Raw genomic sequence first — 18607 nt, 5'->3', positions numbered from 1 at the left:
GTGCTTAAAAGTTTCATTATATGAGATAGAAACCAATGCAGCTTTTGGGGGTTTTATGAAAAAAAAAAAAAAACTACAAATATAGCATATTAATTTCAAGTCATAAAGGATTTTTTAAAATTTGAAACTATTGCACTTAAAAAAGGTAGGGGATCATACTATCTGTATTTTAGTATCTGTGTAGTCTGACTGGGTTGTTTTGAAGGGCACCGAGTTTTGGTGCTGAAAATTCAGACATGCAAAATCATAGCTAATTTTTGATGTCTTTTGAGTAGATAGTTTTGTCTGAATTTTATTTTTCATTTCAGTCAGATGATGTTTTTCCTTTAATATTGTGGAGTAAGCCTCTCTGTTAAACTGTGATTTGATCTCTGCTCCAAAAATATTTCATTCCTAATGTTTTTCTGTTCCTCATCTATGAAGATATTAAACAGATTTTTATAAATAGGACTTCATGCCTGCATGTGTATTTTCAAACAGTTGTTTATTGCGTGACTAGATTTGACAGAAATCTTGACATGTTCTAAAAGATCCTGCAGCTCATGTCTGCTGTAATTTGCTTTGTTGGCTCAACTAAAAATTATGCACATGTTGTGAGAAGAACTAGATGAGCTGTATATATCTTTGTTGACAGCATTGTATTAAAAAACTGTAAGCTTTGTTTCTCACTCTAAAGTGTTGGATGAAAAACATGTCTTTAATGACTCCAGAAAATTTTAGTTTCAAGCCAAGTGGTTTGTGTTTTATTTTCCATCCATTTTTACTATTATCTTGCAATATGTCTCTTGTAGATATCATCTTTGCAAAATTAATGACATTGCACTTGATTTCCCTAAGTAGTCTAAGGGATGATATATACCTGGGGTAGTCCCAAAGCCAAATAAGTGTGCTAATTTTAAAGCTGCTCATTTTCTAAGATGGTTGCACTTTCTGAAATGACCGTGTTCTGTTGCAGTTTGGGAAAAGTTAAAAGCAGTAAAACAAAGCTCCATCTGTAAACCAAGTAAGCTTGAATTTTCATTAAAGATCTTTCCATTGGTTCATAAAGTTTTATCTTCAAAATTTTTTCAGCATGTCAGAGTGATTTAAACCTTAGTATTGGAATGTGGAGATTATTAGGCTACTTCATTTTCAGGCTGGGTTTGTGGATCCTGAAGAGGATACAAGGTTGATCCTTTGGGAGTAAACCTCCCAGTATGATGGCCATTTGTACCGTTACATTTTCCACTTCTCCTAGCTCCTAACTTCTCTGAAGCTCTGACATTCATGGTAATGGTGGGGTTGTTTGGCCTGTTTTTCAGCAGTCTTCCATAGGTGGAAGTATTATGTGGAGTGTCACAGCCATAGAAGCTAAAGGACTAACAGGGACTCCCTTAGCTCTGCTCTCCCACGAGGGACAAACAGGCAGGTTGGCCTCTACCCTTCCCTGCTGGAATCCAGACTACAGTGGGGACATGACATTTGGAATAAGGCAGGAGTGGGTAATTTTAAAAAAAATTCCCTGTTTAGGTGTTTGTTAGATCATTAGAAAGGGAATGAGATCTGGGTGCACAATGGGCAACAGAGTCTCATCTGTATGGTTATCCATTTCTGTATTAGCTCCAAAAAGATTCAAGAGAAAGTAAAAGTCCCCCCCTTTCTTCCTTGTCTCTCTTTACTGATATAATACACATGTGGCAGAGTAAATGTGTGGCTCTCTTCCAATCTTTTCAGTCTAATGTTGTGCTGGTGCACACCATCTGCAGTCAAGGTCACGTCTCTGAATGCTTTCATTTCTAGGATAATTATTTCTGTAACCTTTAACAGAAATAAAATATTTAGAATCATGGTTGCACTGAGTCTAAACAGGTTTACTCACAATACATTTTTCTCTTTGTGCAGGCTTCTTACAAACCTCTGCTGAAACAGGTAGTGGAAGAGGTCTGTAATCCCGATCGGCCTGATCCTGTTGATATTGAGCATATTTCATCAGGCCTCACTGATCTCCTTAAAACTGGATTCAGCATGTTCATGAAGGTAAACTAGCCTTCCCAAGCTCATCTGTAAGATTTTCCTGAGGTCAGAGCATCATGCAGCAGTAGCTGATTTTATTATACTGTTCAGCAGTTAAATCCTTGAAGGGGGGCTGGGAATAGCTTGAGGCATCACATTGCAGGTACAGTGCAGCCAGGGAGCACCTGCTGAACAAAACAAGAGGAATGGAGCAGACTGAACATCTAAATAAGGGTCGTGGTGGACACCAAAATAAGTATGATATATCTGGGAAGAGGCAATGTAGCTTTGCTACAGGGAAGTCCTAACTCACATAGCTTTTAGAGCTCTTCAGAGGCACTCAACAAACAAATTGATAAGTGTGTGTCAGTTCCTATTACCTACCTGGCATTCCAAAAGACATTCCACATGGCACCTCATCAAAGGACTTTAAGGACACTCAGCAGCCTTGAGATAGGAGAGAAGTAAGTATGAACAATCTGGTCTCACAGGGGATGAAGGAGGAGCTCCGTATTCAATACCTTTTCTATAATTTGATATGGCTCAACTTGTACCATAGGGGGAGGAAGGAAGCCTGTAAGTTAGGAATTTCTTTGAGGATCCTCTTAGCATGTTTTAAGACAGTCATTCTACAAGAATTTACTCTGTCTTACAAATTAGCCCATGCTAAGTGTCCGCTAAATATTTACAGAGTTGAAGTGTGGAGTAGCCAGCATATTGTACATTCAGCCTTGTTTTACTGCATATCCTGAATTCTCCTTTGAAAACAACCCTAAATTCACATCAAACCACAGCAATACTATGGTTATGAGTACAGTACATTTCAGTACTGTGCCTGGTGGTTTTCCTTCAGTTTCACCACCACCACCCCTCCACATGGAAGAGACATCAGCAAATTGTGTGAGGCAGTGGACACAAGCTGTAGCAAGGGAAATTCCAGTTGTATAAAGGAAAAAAATTCTAACAGGAAGAGTGATTAAGTCCAGAGAATTCTCCCTCTCTGAGATATTCAAATATTGGCCAAACAAAGCCCTGAGCAACCTGATATAATTTTGAAGTTGGCCCTGCTTTGGGCAGGAAGGTGACCTAGATGAGCAACAAAGACTCCTTCCAATTTGATTCTGTGATTCTATGGTAATAGAAAATAATTTTTTTTTCTCCTTTGTGAAAATTCCTGCTAGACCTGCATTTAAAGTCAGGTAACAAAAATAGTTTTGACTGTTGTGTTGGTACTATTCTAGAACCCAGTATCAGAATAACAGTTATTTTTCTGTTATTGCAAAGAAAGCTAATACTGAGCACGTAATCAAGTAAGCCTAAAATCCAGTGCTTGTCTTCAGGAATCTGTTTCCACAGTTGAAATGGATTTCCAAAATACATCCAGTTAAGTTCCTAAATTTAAATTCTCAGCTCTTCAAAGCTAATGATAAAGCCCTAAGACAACAGAGGATACCTATAGAAAAAGTGACCCAATATATCTCCATTCTTGTGTCAAAACTGAAAAATTTATGCCAACACTCCAAAAATAATAGAGTTAAAAACACATTCCACTATCAAAAAAGTAACCAGGCTGTTGCACCCAAGTATTTTTTTTTAATTATTGGTTTCATTTACCAGTAATTTTCATAATTCTATTGATTTCATTGTATTTGTTTATCGCAGAATTTTTAAGCACAAATATAGTTTAATCTTAAAAAGGGGAAAAAAAGAATAATATAAGGACTTCAGAAGGCCTAAATGGTTAGATGGTAACATTGACACTTTTAACTAGTTTGAAGACTAATCTGTCCTTTTAGAAGGGGGGTGTGGGTGGGGATGTGTGTGAAAGAGAGACGTAAGTAGTTATGGCAATATGTGCCTGTAAGTGCATCTTTCCTGGTAAGACAAATATCCTACTATAAGGAATATTTAAAAGATGAGCAAGTGAACTTTGTGTTGGGTAAACATTTCATAAGTATCATCATATACTTCACAAATATGTGTCCATGCTTGCTCCCTAGTTTGTAGCCTGGCTTGCTGGCATGTGCTCAATTTTTGCCTGAATGACTGTCTGACCAGCCTGTATTTCTGACACAATCACACCATCAGCACAGTAATTATTTTGTGAGCTTCCTTATTTTTGTTTCTTTCTCAATGCCTGAATATAAATGCCAACTCACATAAAAATACTTTGGTGATTGCCTCAGGTGTGTTAGTTCAGGACAGACATTTAAAGAAGTTGTTTCATTCAGAAGTTGTTTGTCTGGCAGATATGTTTGTTTTGAAGCTAAGGGATGGTGAAGGGAAAAAGCCCCCCTGCTTCAAGGATTCCTGTTTTGACTACTGCTCTAGATGACATGTGTTTTAGGATCATCTGAGCTTGCTATCATTGATACCAAGTGCCCTACACAGCAGCCTAGTTTCTGGTGATTGTTTTCCTTTTTCCAGTTATTGAGCTTATTAATATGAGCTTATTAATATATGAGCTATTAATTGGTTTCTGGTTGGTCACAAATACCAGAGTCATCAGTGCTGCTGTTTTTGTTGGGTGGGTTACAGAACAATAACAATTGTTTTTGCTTACTTTCCTCAGAAAAAAAAAAACTGTATTTTGTCCTCTAATACCTTCCTGTTTCAAAGTTTTATTGACCCTGTTTCAGTTTTAGAGTTTTATTGACCACTGCTATCCTGTTTAACCACCTCCTCCTCCTGTCTCTCCTCCACACAGACACATGCACCAGCAAAGAGCCCTCTGACCACCAGCATCCTGAGCATACCCTGTGTAGTGAGCTCAGAGCTGGGGAGAGGCCCTGATGTCCTACAGAGACACTGCTGGCTCAGGGCACCATCACCCCCTTCCTTTGGGCTCTTTCATGTCAACATAATGGTTTTGAGGGGTTTTTGGTTAATCTTTTTAATTGCTTGAGATAGCTCTCTGAATTTTATTTTAATGCATGGCATTTTGAAATGAAAGTGACTTTAACTTGGGGGTTTTGGCAAAATTCAGATTTCACAGTAAATTCACAGGCAGTGGAAATGTCCCAAATCAACCGAACTGTAGAAGGATCCCAGAAGATACCCATTGCTTTTGTTGCAATCCATTTCAGTTCTTCTCTATCACTGGAATAAGTTGTGTTTAGCTACATGCAGCCAGTTCCTTCAAAAGAGAGAGTCTTGGGTGGTTGTATTATCAAACAAGAAAAAACAAACTTGGCAGAAACTTGCATTCTCAACACAGCCAAATATTTTGTACCCAAAGTACTGTCCTCCTTCAAAACAATTACACATAGCATAACAAAATAACAGATTCCAAGACCCTTTTCATTTCTGTTTTAATTTAATTTAGAGTTTGCATGCCTAATAGTATTTTTAATACACATTTCTGGAATTTGTGGTTTGAACTTTAGTCTTCTGAAAAATAGTAAGTTTTATATAGGCACCATGTGTTTGGATCTAGGTTATTTTGACTGAAGGAAATTATTTGTCAAGACATTTTCTCTTTAGCATTATCCTGAAAGCTCATGTTTTCCAAGTCTTATACTAGGTCTCCTTTCAGTGTGCCCGATGTTCTACATGCATGTTTATTATGAGTTTGTTTTTGCTAGGAAAGATTTTAGGAATCATAGAATCCCAGAATCACAGAATATTCTGAATTTGAAGGAACCCACAAGGATTATTGAGTCCAGCTCCTGGCCTTGCACAGCACCATTCCCAAGTATCACACTATGTGCCCAAGGGTATTATCCAGGCAGGCATGGTGTTGTGACCACTTTCCTGGCAAGCCTGTTCCAGTGCTGTGGAATTGTAGTATATATGCTATCAACAAAGTCAGAGAGTAAGAGAATAAATACCCAGTATGCAAATACTCAGCTCACTAATACATCTGTCTAAGGCTTTTGTACTAGTTTCAAATGCTCAGGAATTCAAGAGCTCCTTGTCTAGGGAGCAGCATTTAACAGGGAACCATCCCCATGTAATCAAAGCCAGCTAGCCTGGAGAGAGAGCATGGCATCTCCCTGTGCTGGCTTCAAAAGGAAGAGTCCTTGCTGAAGGTTACCAGACAGAAAGCCTGACAGACCTGCAGGATGAAAAAGTGCCAAAAGGCTAAATATAGGAAAACCACAATAAGGAAAAGAAGAGGAGCTGTACCCCCAGGATCTGGAGCCACAAGGATCAAAGCAAGCTGCTGTGGTGAGGAAAGCAAAGGAACCCTGCTCTGCCCAATCATGGCTTGACACCAGTTCCATTCTGTCGAGTGAATGCTGTTAAAAGCCTGCACTCACACAAGGAAAGGAGGCAGAGAGTCTAAAAAGGAATTAAACTGTTTTGTCACTTTTCAGAACCGAACATTTGGAGTGTTTCATGTTCCAGGGTGATGTGACAAGAGCAATTGCATGGGCTCTGTTGACATCCCTCCCAAAGACTGGATCAAGGTAGTGTCAGGGGAGTGTGTTTTCTCAAGAAGGAGACAGTTTGCTAGGAAACAGCAAAGTTATCAAACTTCTAGAAGTAGCTAAGAGGGAACTGATGTAAAGCATCACCTTCATGCTTAAAATTAATTATGAGGTCTTAACTGAAGTGGGATATTTGTGCCATTTTAAAGATAATTGAGGAAAAATGAAACAAGTATTTTCTTGGAGCTAAAGGTTCTCTATATTAGTTACAAGGTAGTCATAGAAGCATTGAAAACTCTGAATTGAAACAAGCTGTAAACTGATTTTATACTATAATGGACCTTATTTATTTTTATTGGATGAATTGTAAAAGATTATTCACCGCACCAGTGAAAACACATTGTATAAAATTCTTTTCCATGTTGACCTCAGGCAGGGATTCCAGCATGTTTAGGCTGGACTCCTTGCTTCTACTGGGTAGTAATTTACCCCTCATTCCCTGAAGTCTCCTGTGTATGTGTATCCAAAGTAAACATCCACCCAAGTACTCTCCTCCCTCTCTGGGAAAGGGAGGAAAGTAATGAAGAAGGAATGGAGGGAGAAACTTGGAAACTTCAGGAGAAACTCCCACAGGTTTCAGGGGAATGCATGGAGATTTTATTTCCCCGGAAAAATTAATTAGCTCTAACTGGGCTTCATCCTCATTGATTTCCCTCTCAGCTGCTACAGCATTCCATGAATATTTCTTTCTGAGCTTCCTCTTGGATCTTCCTCTAGCCACTTAGGGAGCTGATCACTCCCAGGATGGACCTGGATGAAACGAGTACAAATAATGCTTTTCTTCATTATGCAGGTGAATCGCCCTCACCCTGGTGATCATCCTCTTCTGATCATCTTTATGGTTGGAGGAGTGTCCGTCTCCGAGGTCAAAATGGTGAAGGATTTGGTGGCAACACGCAAACCTGGTACCCAGGTACAAACAGCTCTAAGAGTACAGTTCCTATCCAAACAATAGGAACAATAAGGAACAATCAAATAGTGTTCCCTATAGCGCTGGTACCAAACCTACAGAAAGCCACAGCCATATGGGCAGGAATGATGATAGGATTGTGCTGTGAAACATCTGTAGGCACAAGTATTCAGGCACCAAGGGTCTGTTTTTTCACATTATAGTCAGCAACAAAAGTTCAAACTCAGGTTGGAGAGTTCAGAATAGACTGGCATTAATTTGAAGGAGCTTCCATAGTGTCTCAAGAGATTAGTTGCTTCCTATTCTTTATAAAAAGAAACATTTGCTGTCCAAAAAGCTACAGGGTCCCTGGCTGTCCATCTACAGGACGTAGTGCAGGGGTACTCAGGAGCCTGGGTACCACCTAGTGACGTAGCAGTGGTAATCCTGCAGGCACGCAATGGTGAGGAGGAGGAAGATGGGTGAGCTCTGGTGGTACCTGAGATTTTTTAAATCATCATTAATTGTGGAGGACCAATTAGGTGTCTGTTGAGTACTGCAGATACGTAAGATAATACAAAACCTCTAAAGTGCTGTGTAACCAGCTGCATCATAAACATAACTCTGGTTTCCAGGGTGGCTTGTAAACATCTTGTTTTCAATTCCTATGGAAGGTGGTTTTGATTAGTGAGAAATCATTAGCAAAATGAAACCAACCAAAGGCAAAGCAGCCCCTCAGTTTGACATGTGTTTCCATGTTCAGTTGTCTTTGCAAGGCAGTCTCAAGCAGTATTTTGTAAGATGGAGTACCATTTTAGCAGGGTTTTTTTTTAATCTGATAACACATTTCTTCCCCATTAGTCTGCTGCTAATCTCCTCAAAATAGCAAATTATATTTTCCTTCTTGGAGGGGAATTGAGTTGTGACACACTGATGGACAAGTTAATCCACACACAGAATGTATTAAGATACCCTGAAAGATAAACAGAGGGTTAACATCTGAGTTGGTTGAAAACTATGCAGGGAGATTTTCAACTAGCTTTCTAGATGGACTTAAGGCTTGACAGTGGTGACATGGGATCTGGTGTTGCTTGGCTTTGGCTTAACCCTGGCAGCAGGTCACCCTCTGAGGCAGATTCCTAAAGCATTTTAAGCTTTTACTGCATCTTGCCCTTTATCCAAAATGTGCTGTGTTAGAGGTGAAGGAACTTCGGGGGAGAGGCGGGAGGAGGAAGAGAAAGAAGAAACTAAGCAGTTGTGCAAATCTCTCACAAAAAAAATGTTTGTAAGTTTGTTGGCTTTACCTGGATTTCTGCACTATAGCTGTGAATATGCACCACCTGTTTAGGATTATTTTCTTTTCAAAAAGCCAGGCATTTATCTAACTCAAGCCAGGGTTTAACAGAGCCTTTTTGTGCTGTTTAGGCAGTCAGGTTCAGGCTTCAGGGAAACACTGGCCTTCCAAATCCATTCCAGTCAAACAAAGCACTAACATTTATACTAATTACTGTCTCTTGGAAAAATGGAGAAATGTGTAAGTACAAAAATTGAGTAAAGTAATTGAAGAAAAACTGACAGGGTGTGCTGATTACTTCAGCAATTGTTTGGAATTGAAGCAAATGACATTTAAATGTGGAATAAGAGACACATGTTACCATCCACAGAACTGCTCTGCATCTGAATCTGAATGACAATTTTATTTCTCATGGAGAAGCACAAAGAAATACAGTGTTTCCTATGCAACATTTGGTTTTGGATGGTGGTAAACAGCTCCCCATAACTAGTGAGAAGTATCCTATTTTTGAAGGAAAAAAATTACTTCTCTTTTTCTGCTTTAATCAGGAGAGTAATAAAAGGGAAAGAGCATGAGAGAATGTTTCTCCCTCCCTTTCTACAACATGCACAACCATCATGGCTGAGGTCGTGGCTGAGGCCAGCAGACTGATAAACTTTCAGATGCACCTTTAGATGTTAGCTGCATCCTTCCCTGCCTTCAGCTGTGCTGGGGGGAAACTTCTCATTGGAGTTCAGTGGGTCAGGATGGGAGCTCCTGGCTCTTCCACCTTGGCTGCCACTAGGAGGAGATAGCCCTTCAGGTGAAGCGTGAAAGACAGGCATGGAGTACGGAACAAGGAAAAGGTCTGCAAAGGACTATCCTGAAGAGAGCTGCCTGAAGAAGAGATGGACATGACTTATCTGGGCAATTCTCCTCTGTAAAAATGAAAGAACAAACATTCACATTTATCCCCCTCAACAAGCCCTTCGAGATACTGGAGGGAAAGGAGAAGTCCTGCTGTATTCAAGCATCTTTTCTGAGACATTAAAGTTGCAGATCCCATTTTTCTCTCTGGGCTTGCTATTTGTTGTGCAAATCCCCTGAGGATTCAGTGGTAGGACTCCAAGAAGAAATTGCTTTTATCTGTCATTGGCTGTTGTTGATGTTTGGCTTGTACACTAAAAAAACTTTAGTAACATGTCCCTTCGTGTTTTTCAGAGTTAAGCTGCATGATAATAAGATGAGCACATACTGTACTATAGTCTGATTCTCATGTAACATAAGTAAGACAGTGTCAACTTTGGCATCTGCAAGTTACAGAGACTTTTTCAGGCTTATGAAGGAAGAGGTAATCAGTGTCAGTTTGCTGCAGATTGTGTGGGAGGACAAGGGAAGAGGAGAAGTGAGGGGGAGGCTATCACCAATACAGAAGGGATCTTTTCAGTATCTGAAGTGAAAAGATGAAAGAAAGAACAACAAAAAAAGTTGAAATGCAGCATTACCACATACTTAAGCTACATGACGGACAGCACAAGGCATTTGATAGCTGCTGCAGTAGATGGACACACATACTCTGTTGTTGATGTTCGTGCTTCCTCTCTTTGGTTTTGCACTGAAGAAGCAAATTCATTGTCAAGTGAGCTAGTATGATTAAATCTGCCCCCAGATCCCTGCCTACAATCCTGACCCTACGGACACTGCTAAATTTGGGGCTCAGTAAGAGCAGTGTCCTATGATTTTAACCCTGGGTTAGCTCCTCACAGCAAGTGTACACACTCACTCCTGGATGATAGCTTTACTCTGCAGAGAAGCCTTCACACCACATAATTATATACCGGTTTTCACTTAGGGAAAACAGATACCTGCACCTAGCAGGATGTGTATCATGGTTGTAGTGAGCGATGGTTTCATTCATCAGATCTGTCTGGGATTAAAAACTGGAAGAAACCAAAGTGATAACATCTGACAGTGCTCAAGGTTGGATGTGCAGAACAGCCTTTGCCTGGTCTGAAAAGATGGTTTAGAACCAGCAGTCTGGCTTCCTGCAGCAGGCACTTCTCATCTGAGGGGAAACAGGCATGACCCAAATCTGTGCTGTAGGAGAGGAAACCACGGCTTCATCAGCTGGTGCCTCACAGTAAATGCACTGGCAGTCACAATAAATCACCAGGTAAAATGTGGGTAGAAATGTGTCAAAGCACACATTCATTAAGCATACAATCCTAGCAGTCATTATGCTCCTTAAAGCGATTTAACTACAGTTATTAGCAAGCAGACAGTTCTGCTGGACAAGTTGTATTGCTCTATCAGTAAACACCAGAAGCAGACAGCCTGCCTAGAGCTGGGTAAAGCAAACAGTTACTATCTATGGCTCATTAGTACTGTCTCAATCCCTTTCAGTTTGACTTGTTGCTTCTTGTTCCCCTTCTTTCAGGTAATTGTGCTCTCCTCTGTACTCCTGACACCACACAGTGCTGTTGAGTTGTTGTTTGCCTCAGACCGTCTCCAGCCTGATGCTCGTATCTGACGGGAGAGGCTGTGGAGAAGATGAGTGCCTTGCCTGGAAACATCAAATCCCTGCTCTGTCACTCTTCTCAATAGCCCTCCAAAAATGGATGCATCAACTGCCGCAATTACAGCTCCAGGTGAAACAGCTGGGTATCTGGCTGCAAGGGAACACCTGCAGCTCATGGGCAGCTCTTCAAAATGGTCCAGTTGTCCGACAACAAACCTCCCCTCCTTGACGACAGCACTGTGCAGTGCTGAATCACTGCCAGCCTCACTCAGCATGGTGAGAGTGATTGTTTGTAGTAATTCCCTAGCAAAGGATGCACAATTTGCACTCCCCAAGCAGTACCATTTTTCCTGATGGTTTTGCTGGGCTTGCTGGTGGGAAATGCTGCTGAGGGAGTGCGAGGCTAGCAAAATCCACCCTCTGTCATGCTACCTTGCAAAACGTGTGCCTTATACAATGTAAACAGCCTTTACTCTTACTTTGTTCCTCATTCCAGAGAGATCATGGAACACAGCCCTGATTTAGCTGGCACAGCAGCTCGCAGCCTGGCGATGCTCTTTCAGCAGGCCTGTTAGAGGCAGGGAAGCAGAGCCAGACTCAAGAGCTGGGTTACATGGCTGCTTCTCTCTCAGCTTTCCATTTTGTGCTCTAGTTTCTCCACACACAGTCCCAGAAGAAAAGGCAGTTTCTGACGGCACACATCTCTGTAGATTTACACAGGAGGCCATATGGGCTGTGATAGTTTGATGATAACCCCAAAAGAATCCTCCCTTCACATGCATTTGAAAAAGAAAGAAGAAAAAAATAAAAAGGGCATGATCCCATTTTCAAGAGGCCACAGCACAGATTCTTTCTTGAGCTAGATATCTGAACAGCATGGTTAGAAAACTGCTTTTATTTTTAATTTATGATCATGAAATAGCTGCAATCAAATTCAGTTATGTAATTTTTCTTTATTAAACTTTGCTACAATATATGATGAAAGAGTAGCAGCCAATAGAGATTTTAATTGCATATAGCACCAAGATTTCCAAATTGTAACATAAAATGGTAGCGCTCTAAAGCTGCATCCTCTTCCTTCATCCAAGTAATGCCACAACTACAGCTTACACTGAAATGAGTATGTGAAATTAAGTGACATTCACTCTATCATGGCATTCTTTATTATGCCAAAGGAGTAGATTAAATGGGAAATAGTTTTTATAAATTTTGTTCACTAGCTAGCATTAGTTCTCCTAAATGTTTATAATGGTATTCAGAAAAGGGTGCATTTTGGTTTAAGTTCAATTTTGACTGGCTGGAAAGAAACAGTGGACTGATTATAAAGCATGGACAATGTAGCCTCTATGGAAGAGAAATTTATAAGAATGACTATAGAATGGAACTTTGTGCTATAAAAAATGAGAAATGCTATGAGATTGCAATATTAAAAGCTCAAGGAATAGTTTGAATAGAGCAACTGGAAAGCAAGTAGTTGGTCTCTTGGTTTTTCTGTCATTCTGTACTGTTCAATCTTTCTTAGAATATGGTTGTTTCATAAATTCTGTAATCAATAAAGCAATGCTCTCGCAATGCCAAACCTGATCTGTCTACTCCTTTTCTCCTAGTATGCAGAGCTACACATGCCAGAACTGCATATTCCTGCAATCTCTTTTACTTTTGCATTATTTGATTGCCCCTAGGAATCTAGACCGTCTGTCTTGGTCCTAGAATATTTCCTAAACTCTGCTCATAGCAGAAAGGCTTGCCTATGTTCAGTGGCCATTGCTGAGCTCAGCTACTCACACCTCTGAGATGCTGCTGCTTTCCTGAGCTGATGGAGGCTGCTGGTTGTGGTCTGCACTCCCTGAACTCTCTTTCATCAAATGTCTTCAGGTCTCTGACTTGGCCATCTAAAGACCTACTGTATGGAAAAGGCAGAGGGTGAGTCTAAGCAGACACCAGTGATCTTGCACTTCCTCTGGGTCAAGTAGCTCCTTTGACTGAGACAGACACTAGCTTTCCAGGCCCACACACACTTGGGAGGAATCTTCTCGGCCTGTGGGGCCACAGCTGTGGTAATTGATGCTGGAACTCAGCCACCATCTCATATTAAGTACTTATAGACCAAAAGTACAGTGGAGTCTTTCCAGTGGCCCTAGTGCAATAGTAAGCTCATATGTAGGAAATAGCTGTAGCAGCTACATGGACCCTGTGCTTGGGTAAAAGGTCAAGGGATGAGGGGTCTCCTGCCGGTCCCATATGAGCAGAAACAGTACAAAGTTGCACAGGCAGGTGCAAGAGTGTCTGAGTCCTCTGCCTGCCACACCTAGCAATACTCAGAAGGCAAAAAGAAGAGAAAACATAAAGCTACTCTTGGGAAATTGATTTACTTCTCTATTAATAAGCTAAGCACTATTTGGTATAACCTCTGAGTGGAAGGGGAAGCTCAGTTTTGTTTGCAACTTCAATCCTAAGTCACTAGGCTAGTAACTCGTGGTGCAAAAAATTATCATCAGCATGACCCTGTCAAAGTTTCCCTGCATCACTAATTGCAGCTGTGTGCTAACAAGGTGAGCCTGTATGGTCATCAGCCTAGCATCAGCTCCAGCACAAACATTCTCCTCAGGAAGGCTTTTATTAAAGCTACTTTAAACATGAACAAGGTAGATGAAGGCTTGCAATTTGATTAAGTTCTTTATGGTGATATAGCTCAAAATATAATTTTTTTTTTAAAAGTGGCAGTCATGTAGAATCCATGTTCTTTCAGGTTTTGACCTACCTCACACCATTCCTTTCTCATTTAAGACCAAAATATTTTTGACAAATGAATCCTATTTTAATTTGACAGGTCTTTGCCTTATTTAGCTCCTCTCCTACAAGAATTTCTTAAAAGGAAGTTGTAAAGCACTTGTGAGAGCACAACCCCTGTGGTTTATGCTAATAAAGCAAGAGCATAAGCAGGAAAGGACACCTTGCTGTTTCTACAGCATATGTTAACTACCTTAAGAAAGCTATTACTTTGTCTCAACATCTCACTGGTTGTTTCTCCTTGTTTCTCACCCCCAAAGAATACACAAGGAAACATGCAATTCAAAAATTTAATGTTGAACCAGGCAGTGAGAATGAAAAGTCCACTCCCTAGGAGGAGTAACTGTACACAAAATAAATAAATTATAGTTTAAACAAAAGCACAACTGGCTTTTTAAAGTGCATGTGTATAAGGCCCTTAGGCTCTGAACTCCATTGGCTCAATATTAAAAAAAAAGTATTTATATAATCTGCCATGTGTTTAAGAAAGAAGAGGGCCTGGCTCAGCTCAGAACAAGCCATCAGCTTCATTGCCTGGAGCCAGCCATGCTTCACACCTTTTGTTCTTTTTGTGCTTACTGCACACAGGAAAGAGAGAAGGATGTCTTAGAATGGCATCTGTATTAGACTATCACTCCACACACATTCCTCAGAAGCTCCATGTTGAATTTAGTCGGGAAAGTACTTTTTTAGGACAAAAAAAGAGTTGTTTGTAATTGGATATGTTTACACCCTGTGGACAATAGCTTTGCATACAAAGAGGTCAAGTTGTCAGCAATAACATGGCTAGTAAATAATAAAAGGACCATTGTTTACAGTCTTGGTGCTCCGTTCTGCCCACTTATTTTACACATATTTTTACAGAACCATTTGATGTTTGCTTATTTGTTTTGAAATACACAGAAAAAAAACAGTTCTACTGTGCAATAAAATGAAACAGTTGCATCATGCTGTCCTTCATCCATGTGAGAACAAAACTCAAGTGGTTACTTCTGAACAAGGACCTGCAGTTCAGGGTATTTCCCTGCTCAAGTTGAGTTACAGCAAAAAGGTTGTTTCTGCACAAATGAAAGCCAAATCTGTCCAACTGGGGAAAAGGCAAATTGTTTCATTTACTGAAGAGTTCCCTTTCCAAATGAAAATATCTGTTCAACAAGTTGCAGACTAGAACTTTTTCAGGAGGTTTTATGGTTTTTTTCTTTTCTAATCTGATACTGTTTCTTTTTTAAGCAACTCCTTAAAGACTACCATGCAAAAGGCTACTCAAACAAACCTCCTTTCACAATACTTTGGATTCTATATGTGCCAGTGTTAAACATCCCAGGTTTCAATCTCAAGCTAAACATTGGGTAGACTGTGATGTCAAACAGAAGTGACAGTCCTCACTTTGGCAGACAAAGCTTGCTTAAACCTTCTCTTCAGATCCTGCATGTTGGGTGATTTTGGCCGTGGAATAAGAGAGGTTCTTCTCCTCTCAGGGGTGCTGGTTATTTGCTGTTTATTGACTTCTTTACAGAGGAGATGGAAGGCATTGAAGACGTTATTATAGTTTTCACTGACAGATACTTCATAGAAAGTACAGCCCAGCATATTGGCCAGCTGAAGTCCCTGCTGAGGCTCCACCTCTTTGATATGCAAGAGATCAGCTTTGTTTGCCACAATGACAACAGGGACCACGTTCCCTGGATGCAGCTGTCGAACATGATGGTAAAGGTGACTGAGTAGTTCAAAGCTCTTATAGTCAGTGATGGAGAAGACAATCACCAGGGCATCTGCCCAGCGAATGCATCTGTTCAGCTGCTCATTACAATCCAGACTGTGTTCATGGATCTGAAAAATGAATGGTCTCAAATTAGATAGCTGAAGTTCACAAAAGATTAAAGGAATCTGTCTTCAAGACTTTGTAAAGCCAAATAGCATTTTACAGCTTCAGACATGTATTTGGATTTCACATGGTAAGTATGAACTTAATCTGAGCATAGCGAATAAATGCAGATGTTGATTCAGCTGCAAAAAGCTGGAATTTAACACTGGAGTTTGCTATACTCAAATGGAAAATTGACCTGAGTAGTTCTGCATGCAGAGAAAGACTTTGTAGTTCCACAGAATGGGAAATTAACTGGCTAGACAGTAAGTCTGGGGAAGCAAAGATATGAGCTGGAAGCATTTAGACCTGGAGTCTTGCCCAGTTCAAAAAGGCAACAATCCAGCATTACTGAGGTCTATACATTCAAAACTTCAACTTGTGACACACTAATGAGCACAGCCACAATGTAGCAGACTTCACTTTGTCATACACATTTATGAAGCTTGTTGGGCAGTGGTCATGACATTTATTTTGTCACATACCATATTTCACATATACCAGTCTGAATTGTTTCTGGGTTTGTGCCTAATGTTCCCAATATACAGGAATGAAGCACTTCAGTAATTCAGCCACTCAAAAGTAATGGGCTTCCAATGAACAAATGATTCATTGAAACAGTCTCTCAACACAGCTGGCTTGACTGGTTAAAACACAAGTTACCACCTCTCCCACAAAGAACACCAAACTCCAAAACACACAGCAAAGTACTTTACAGAAAGACAAGATGCTGCACAGAGGGATGCACACATACAAGCATTTAGAGCTACTCTGGTAGCATGGTTGCATCTAGCTCACCTGAACTCCTGGAGTATCTTGCACTTGGATAGCCAACATCTCTCCATCTACCTGGATGTGCCTGCTGTAGAGATTACCTGACAAGAACACCAACAGGTTCACAAGTACAGTCACTACTCTACAGACAAATGTTGCTTCTGCTGCCCATTATTTGTGTAGCGAAAGTCATATCGCCACTCATGAAGCAAGAAACCAGTGTTATAACTTCTTGGGTGTTAACAATATTTATGATATTACTAGAAACTTAGGATTAAATCATGAACTGATGTGTATTGAAGCTGGGCATTAAATGGTAGACAACTTGGAACTTAATCACTCTTAAAGACTGTCTTATCTTGAATGATAAAGGTAAGAGTGCAAAATAACCAGCTTTCGTTACATAAAAAAGCAGTTTTCTTGCATTTAGTATTCCCGCAATTTAGTGAAGCTTCCCTTTATAGGTTTTCTTCCCAATTTGCCCTAAACTAAGACAAATGCATTTTCTGGTTCCCTGTTGGCTGGTCTGTAAGATTTTCTGGGTTAGTTGTTGTTTTTTTTTCATTTGTTTAGCTTTTTCAAGTAATTTCCTCAACAGAAAGGTGTGTGTTTTACACTGGCATTAGTTCAGACTCTGCACTGTACTCACTGAATGAGGTATGTAACATCACCTCTCCATTTTCCCCTTTAAAACTGGCCCTGCCTAGCCCATGTAGCTGCTGGCACTCAGTTTGCAGAGAATAATACAACAGTAGGTTTACAGAACATTTTCCTGTTTTAGCTAAAAGACTCCTTTAAAAAAGGGGGTACTTTCACCACATAACGCGAATTATGCCAGAGACTTGCAGTACAGCCCATCTCTAGAGTTGCTGCGACCACAAATCGCATGTGGCTGTGGCTGGCGCGCCCCTTTCCGAGGGCTGCGAGTAGACCGGGCAGGGAAGCGGCTCTGAGGGCGCCGGCAGCCGCGGAACCCTGGGGATTCGGGCCGCTGGCAGCACCTGCCGAGCGCCCCGCACTGCCGGGGGAGCGAGCTCTTCCCTCCGCACCTGCACCTCGGCTCAGCGCTGAGGTTCTCTCAGGGCTTGCACCCCGCGGCCCCGCAGACCAGGCACCCTCAGGGGAGACACCCGCCGGCGCCAAAGCGGCCGGGACCGCGCTCCCCCCGCCCGACCACCGCCATCCCGGCGGGAACAAAGCCGCGCCGCCGCCCGCCTACCTGCGTTCCGCTCATAGTCGCCGATGAATCGCCGGGTGAGGAACCGCACCACGAGCGCTGCGGGCAGGCACAGACAGGCACCATTAGCCGCGCTCCGCCGCTGCCGGCCCCCCACCCGCCTCGCCCCGGCCCGGCCGCTGCCCCCTCACCTGTCTTGCCCACGCCGCTGCCCCCCACCACCGCGATCTTGACGAGGCGGGGCCGGGCGGCGGCGGGGCCGTCGCCGCCGGGCGCGCACTCGGCGATGGTGCACATGCTCTGCGTCAGGCGCATCCCGTCCGCGACCCGCGCCCAAGCTACCGCCGCTGAGCCCCCGGCCCTTTTCTCGCCCCCACGTCCCGCCCCGGCCCCTGGCAGCCACTCAGAGCGCCCGAACACCGCCCTGCCACGCCCCGAAACCCGCCCCGAACCGCGCTCCGCCCATGCCGGGCGCGGTGAGCGGCTGCGGGGGGTGCGGCGGACCCCGCGCCTCGGGTGGAGTGCGTGGGGAAGGATGTCAGAAATGAGGAGTCTGTGTCTGTGTGTGACCTCCCCGCTCGTCGGGAGTCAAACACCCGCAGCACCCTAAAGCCGACGGGTCGAGCTTTTCCGAAGATCTCAGCTTCGCCGTCTACTCCCAAAATCCCGCCAGGCTGACCGAAACGCGCGCGGCGTCCATAAAGGCTCAGCCACCCACCGGTGCCCAGGCTGGCGGCTACATCGGTCCTGTGCGTGTCAGCCTGGGTCGCACCTGCCGCCCCACACCTCCCGCCACCCACCTCCAGATGCCTTGCCCTGCCTTGCCTTGCCCTGCCTTGCCTTGCCTTGCCTTGCCCTGCCTTGCCCTGCCCTGCCCTGCCCTGCCCTGCCTTGCCT

General features: G+C 42.4%; 2 protein-coding genes across 2 annotated transcripts in view; one reads left to right on the top strand and one right to left on the bottom strand.

The window, feature by feature from the left end:
* Window positions 1–12684, top strand: part of SCFD2 (sec1 family domain containing 2) — a 189868-nt gene extending 177184 nt beyond the window's left edge. Inside the window, exons 7-9 of the mRNA XM_053940280.1 lie at window positions 1882–2016; window positions 7219–7338; window positions 11025–12684. Of these exons, the coding sequence (XP_053796255.1) occupies window positions 1882–2016; window positions 7219–7338; window positions 11025–11117 (348 nt within the window). The 3' untranslated portion in view covers window positions 11118–12684. The remainder of the gene's footprint in view (window positions 1–1881; window positions 2017–7218; window positions 7339–11024) is intronic.
* A 1487-nt stretch (window positions 12685–14171) lies between these two features.
* Window positions 14172–18052, bottom strand: RASL11B (RAS like family 11 member B). Its single transcript, XM_053940289.1, has 4 exons — window positions 17902–18052; window positions 17753–17809; window positions 16558–16634; window positions 14172–15725 (listed from the first exon to the last, which is right to left on the bottom strand). Exons 1-4 carry the CDS (start codon window positions 18023–18025, stop codon window positions 15258–15260), a joined length of 726 nt encoding a protein of 241 aa, XP_053796264.1. The 5' UTR covers window positions 18026–18052; the 3' UTR covers window positions 14172–15257.
* Window positions 18053–18607: the final 555 nt, after the last annotated feature.

This window comes from Vidua chalybeata, chromosome 4 (genome assembly GCF_026979565.1).
Source record: "Vidua chalybeata isolate OUT-0048 chromosome 4, bVidCha1 merged haplotype, whole genome shotgun sequence".
NCBI classification, from domain to species: Eukaryota; Metazoa; Chordata; class Aves; order Passeriformes; family Viduidae; genus Vidua; species Vidua chalybeata.
Note: the sequence above shows the minus strand (reverse complement) of the source record. Positions and strands in the feature narration are given on the sequence as shown.